Source organism: Geotrypetes seraphini, chromosome 8, assembly GCF_902459505.1.
Source record: "Geotrypetes seraphini chromosome 8, aGeoSer1.1, whole genome shotgun sequence".
Lineage (NCBI taxonomy): Eukaryota > Metazoa > Chordata > Amphibia > Gymnophiona > Dermophiidae > Geotrypetes > Geotrypetes seraphini.
In genome coordinates this window covers 187,503,843-187,510,155 of record NC_047091.1, presented here as the reverse complement: position 1 = coordinate 187,510,155, position 6,313 = coordinate 187,503,843, and the positions used below count along the sequence as shown (strand labels likewise).

At 43.0% G+C, this 6,313-nt stretch overlaps 1 protein-coding gene across 4 annotated transcripts in view; it reads right to left on the bottom strand.

Annotated features, from left to right (window-relative positions):
• Positions 1 to 1,587: 1,587 nt before the first annotated feature.
• The window catches only part of LOC117365346 (RING finger and transmembrane domain-containing protein 2-like), a 76,110-nt gene continuing 71,384 nt past the window's right edge, over positions 1,588 to 6,313 (bottom strand). For all 4 annotated transcript variants that reach the window (XM_033955684.1, XM_033955683.1, XM_033955682.1 and 1 more), the window contains one exon: positions 1,588 to 2,146. In XM_033955684.1, the coding sequence (XP_033811575.1) occupies positions 2,012 to 2,146 (135 nt within the window). In that variant the 3' untranslated portion in view covers positions 1,588 to 2,011. The remainder of the gene's footprint in view (positions 2,147 to 6,313) is intronic.

Genomic DNA, 6,313 nt, shown 5'->3' with positions numbered 1-6,313 from the left:
TGGTCGAAACAATTATAAAAAATAAAATTGTTAAACACTTAGACAAACATGATTTAACAAGACAGAGTCAAAATGGGTTCAGCTAAGGGAGTTCTTGCCTCACCAATTTGCTTAACTTCTTTGGTGTGAATAAACATGTGGATAAAGGTGAGCCGGTTGATGTAGTATATCTAGATTTTCAGAAAGCTTTTGACAAAGTTCCTCATGAGAGGCTCCTGAGAAAAGTAAAGAGTCATGGGATAGGTGGCAAAACTCAGTTATGGATTAGAAATTGGTTATCAGATAGAAAACAGAGGGCTGTTGTTTTTTTAAATAATTTATATTCCGCATATCCTACAATTCTATGCGGATTACAAATTAACTGTCCCGGCGGGCTCCCACTCTATCTAGTGTACCTGGGGCAATGGGGATTAAGTGACTTGCCCAGGGTCACAAGGAGCAGTGCGGGATTCAAACCCACAACCTCAGGGTGCCAAGGCTGCAGCTCTAACCACTGCTTTACACACTCCCAAGTTTAAATGGTCATTTTTTTTCAATGGAGAGTAAACAGTGAAGTTTCTTCCTCTCACAATTTGTGCATCAATATTTCATCAGTCTATTATACTTACCTATTTCACACAATATGCTCACCTATTTCACATATGTACACTATTTCATCCACCAATTCACTGTATGCTTTTTAGCATCATTACACCATCTGACATCACACTATTATTTCTAGGACCCCTGAGGAAGACATCTTTGTCGAAACACAAACCATGTTGGGCCCCCATGTTTCCAGTGGATTGGGTCCTATATGTCTAGATTTTTCTGTGGATCATCAAGGAACTCTTTTAATAAAGTCCAATTCAGGAACATCAATTCTCCACAGGGTCTTTTGTTTTGGTCATACATTTCTCTATTGTGGAGTTATTGGGTCAACTCTTTTGGTCCATATCACCTAAATAGACGGCATCAGGAGTCAATAAAGTTCTAAGTCATAATAATAATGCAGCAATGTCCCTTTTATTTCTCGGAGTCTGCAAAAGGGGAAGAGCAAGAGAAAGGTGATTTAGATATCTTCTGTGTTTGAAGCTCATTGCTACATTATGAATGTGTATGAGGGACTGAGAAATCAGTTAAGTGGCAGGATCTTGGATGTAGGGGGCTGGGTTGGAGACTGGTTCAGTGGAAGGGCTGGGGGAGTCTGGGAGCCATGTCCACAAATGGCTGGGGAGCTTGGATATCATGTCCATGAAGGGCTGGAAAGCTTAAACATAATGTCGAAAAAGGTTGGGGGAGTTTGGGAGCCGCATCCAGGAAGGGCTGGGGAGCTTGGAAGTCATGTCCGTGAAGGGCTGTGAAGCTTGACAGTCACATCAACAAAGGACTGGGGCGCTTGTAAGAAGTGTCCACAAAAAGCTGGGGAGCTTGCATATAATGTCCATGAAAGGCTGGGAAGCTTGAGAGTCACGTCAACAAAGGGCTGGGGAGCTTAGAAGTCATTTTGATGCATTCACAAGACTTGCTGGCTTGGTGTTCCCTGAAATGCTTTGAATGGACTTTCTCCACAATTAAAAATAAATAAATAAATAAATACAAACCATATGAAATACCTACTCCAGCATCACTTTAATAAAGGATGATTCTTCAATATAACTGTATTATTGGTACAGTTTTCTGTGTAATGAAGGCAAAAATCAGAAAAGAAAGCCAAGACATACTTTGCAAAATCAGCTATGTCTGTCTGAAGTAATAACTTTTGCACTGAATGAAAAGGCGCAACATGCCCAAAGTAGGGGCATCACCAAATATCCTTAGTCAGGGGTCCTCTCTTTGTGTTAACAGTTTGGCTCAGATTCCTTATTTGCCACAAGGCAACAACAACCCATGGCTCAAGTCTCGAAGTGGCAGTGAAAGGAAGGCCTATAGCCAGCCCCTCACTCCTCCAATACTGAGGAAAAAAGGAAAGAAATAACTGACAGTTCTCTGTGACCACTCGTAACCCGCCTGAGATTCCCTTCTTGGGTTGCTAATAAATCTGGAAATGAGCTGAGGTGGTACCATCCCTCCAGAGGCACAACGATTCCACAGCGACGGCACGGCAGAGTGGACAGGTCCTCTCCCTGTCAAACCACAGGCACAAGCACTCTTCACAGAACACATGCTGTGGAGACAAAACCAAGCAGTGATGTCACAGTTAATGAAGCGTTGCCTAAACATTTCAAGAAGCTCATAAACCAGTGGTTCCCAAACTAGAGAGTTGCGCGGGGACAGAAATCCCACCCATCCCCTCCCGTTCCCACCAGGATCCTCTCTGTCCCCGCCAGGATCCTTTCCGTCCCCACCCGTCCCCGCAAGGAATTACCTCCATCCCCGCCCGTCCCCATTAAAAGCAGTAATTACTTCTGACAGGATCATCAATTCCACAATTTCTTTTGTGTTTGCGCTGCTGTTTTCCTTGTGGAACCCTTTTTTTGTTTTCTGTTCAGGTAATTAACTTATAAACCCCCTCTTTTACTAAGGCTGATGTATCCATTATATTATATGGACGAACCCTGTTTCCAAAGCCTTCCATCCCTGTGGGAGTCCCGTTAGCTAGAGGGGGGTCCCCGTGGGAGTCCCATGGGCCAGAGGGGGGTCCCCATGAGTTAGGGGGGATTACCGCGGGACCCCTGCGAGATTCCCGCGATCCCCGTTCCTGTGCAGATCTCTATCCCAAACCTGTCCTGGGGACTCCCCAGCCAGCCAGATTTCCAGGATATCGACAAGCAATATTAATGAGAAGAGATTTGTATGCATGGAAATCTCTCTCATAAATAGTCATCCTTAAAACCTGGTTTGGGATTCATGGCTTGTTGCTACTTCCAGGGATCCTGCGAGGTACTTGGGACCTGGATTGGTCATTCTGGAAACAGAATACCGGACTTGGGAGACCTTTGGTCTGGGCCCAATCTGTCACTTGCTAATTTCCTACATTCCATACTAGAAGCAGAACATGGAAGGAACATTTCAGCTGTATTTTTCCTGAAAAGTAACAGAGTATAAAAAACTACATTTAATTAATAAGCCAATGATACACAGCCAACTAGCACACAACTTTTTCTTTATTTGAAAAAATCCGAGTTTATTTGTGATTTGTTATCCTGCTTATAAAATAACATCTAAGCGGAATTACAATCTTTGCGAAAAAGAGTGAGGGACAGTGGGGAAAGAAAGGGGAAGAGCTACAATAATTCATAGGATAGAGGGGTAGGTTTGAAGAAAAGGTGGAATGTCTACATTCAGTCCGTCCCATCCAAACAGCTGTCCAGGGAGACAGCTGGGGAGAGAGGAGAACTAGATGTATGTATCAGGCCTGGGAGAAGGAGCTAAGTGTACGCATTGCAGAATAGAAAAGTTTTCAGATCCTTTTATCATGTCACAATGGCCAGAACAAAGTAGTCGAAAAAGTGCACCTCCACTGCATCCATCCCAGTCCAGACACAAGAACAGATTCCCAGGGTGTGCATATTTGTCCCCAGGTTGAAATGTTAAGTGACAGGCAACGCTTTGTTATGGATACTGTCACTCCTGGGGCTTGTGGCGAAGGATTAGCGGAGGAATGGCAACTCCAAACAAAACCACTGCTCTTGCTGTGCTGAAATTCATTTGTGAAGCAGCTGCAAGGTAGTGTTTGTGCTACACACTGCTGTCGATCAGGCATGCTCAGCACTCTATTTACAATGTTAGATTTGTTGTGCGATCTCCCCCATTCTGAGGGTGCCAATGTGAGAAGACGCCTTTATTACTAAAGGCCAATCTATGTGGACTCCTAATATGAAATATAAACCATATCATTGAATACGCTCATATAATTAACCCCCTACTCTGCAGCTGAGAATGGTGTGACCAGAAACATGACCGAGCTGGAGTTGAAGGACATGAGATCTTGGAGTGTTTGCAATGTGCCAGGTATAAAAGAAAAAAGGGACAGGGACTTAGATATCACCTTTTTGTAGTTTTACAACCACACTCAAAGTGCTTTACATTTCTGTCCCGGTGGGTTCACAATCTATGTAATGTATCTGGGACAATGGGAGGATTAAGTGACTTGCCCAGGGTTTGAACCCACAACCTCAGGGGGCTGAGGATGTAGCTTTAACCACTATGCCATACTCTCCTCCAAAGAATTTGTGCTGGGGTTTCTCAACATAACACACCACCTGGGAAAGACTTTTGAAGCAGCCTTAACCCACTGAGCCAGGTCAGCTTCTACGAGTTTAACTGCTCAGTTTTCGAATAAGGGATAATCTGAAGATCTATTTTGAGAAAGGAGAGAGTTTTTGTGGCTAATAGATGCAATGTTTCAGACACTCGTCTGGCAGGATCCTTACTTATTCTTTAGCAGGGCTGGAGGTTATTTACATGAATATATTCAATTATGTTTTAGAAAGGTAAAAGAGAGTTCAGCTTTGTCAAGTTGTGTTTCACAAGCAGCGCGCCTGGTTCTAGCTGCCAACTGGAAGAACCCTGAACAGCCTGATTGGCGTTTGATGATGTATAGGCTCATGGCGCTTAGACATGGCACTCTTTCTAAATTTTACTGCATATGGGGGAGATTTACCTCTTGTGGGTTGGGCTTCTGTGCTTGGCAATTACCTTGGGATTGCGTGTATATTTATAACTAGGGTTATATTTGGCAAGTCGGGGGGGGGGGGGGTTACAGTGGTTAACTGTTGACTGTAGTTGAGCTTTTTGTACTCATCTGTATTGGAGTTGGTTCTATTGATGCTTGCTTTTATGTCTTTCTGTGTTTCCATTGGTTTTCTTTTCAATAAAAATAAAAGTTTAAAACAAACAAAAAAAAGACACTATTGTGCCTTTATAAAACAGCCTCCTAGAACCTGTGCCAGTGTGGAAATGTGTGCATGCACCCAATGTACGTGCCCATGTATTTCATAAAATAAGCACACACGTTGCAACTGTCTCCATTCCACCCAAAACTCCACCCTCTCGTGTTCCTATATGCAGCTCCTATGAATGGACTTGGGCGTTATATCAAAATTGACCCTCCGTGGGTCTTTATAAAATAACAGGAGTTAACCAGCAGAAACTTCCTCTTATTTTAAGGGGTCTTGGCCCTTTTCAACTTTTTCGCAAATCTTTAAAAACTATTTTATTTGCCAAACACTTTGGAAACTAGTCATATTAATATTTTCTGATTGTTACTTTTTTAAGTGTTTTTTTAGTTACTGTTAACCGGTATACAAAGCTAAGTTTTAGTTTAGAAACTGCACCGAGACTGAAGCTGTATGCCTATAAACCTCTCCTCTCTCCCTGTAGATGAGGGGGTCCTCAGGACAAACTGGCCATTCATTTTCCAGCCAGTCCTCGAGAGCCGGAGCCAGGTCAGGTTTTCAGGATCTCCACCATAAATATGCATGAGCTAGATTTGCATCTCAAGGAGGCAGTGCAAGCAAATCTATCTCATACATATTCATGGTGGAGATCCTGAAAACCTGACCTGGCTCCGGCTCTCGAGGATCGGAATTGCCTATCCCTGCTCTAGCTGAACGCATCAATCTGATTGCGCTGCTACTCATTAGCCATTGCCCATTGCATTGCTAGCCTTCATTTAGGCTATTCATCTTATACACGACTTCATTATTATTATTATTAAGTTTATTAAGTTTATTAGGATTTTATATACCGCCTATCAAAGTTTTCTAAGCGGTTTTACAATCAGGTACTCAAGCATTTTCCCTATCTGTCCCGGTGGGCTCACAATCTATCTAACGTACCTGGGGCTATGGAGGATTAAGTGACTTGCCCAAGGTCACAAGGAGCAGTGCGGGGTTTGAACCCATAACCCCAGGGTGCTGAGGCTGTAAATCCAACCACTGCACCACACACTCGCTCTTCAATCTTTTCCGTTACTGGCCCTTCATTAAGGAACTCTTTACCTCTTCAATTTAAGTTAGAAACCTCTCTAAAAATGTAAAGCTAATCTAAAAACCTCTCTCTTCAACAACGTTTACAATTCCTGATTTCATTCTGATCATCCCTCATTTATAGAATGAGACTCTGAATGCAGGATACAGATACGCGCTTAACTGTTCATTTTTTTTCTCGTCTACCTTCCTATTAAATGGTGCAGATTCTTATGAAAGTTATAATCTAGGTCAGGGGTGTCCAATGTCGGTCCTCGAGGGCCGCAGTCCAGTCGGATTTTCAGGATTTCCCCAATGAATATACATGAGGTCTATTTGCATGCACTGCTTTCATTGTATGCTAATAGATCTCATGCATATTCATTGGGGAAATCCTGAAAACCCGACTGGATTGCGGCCCT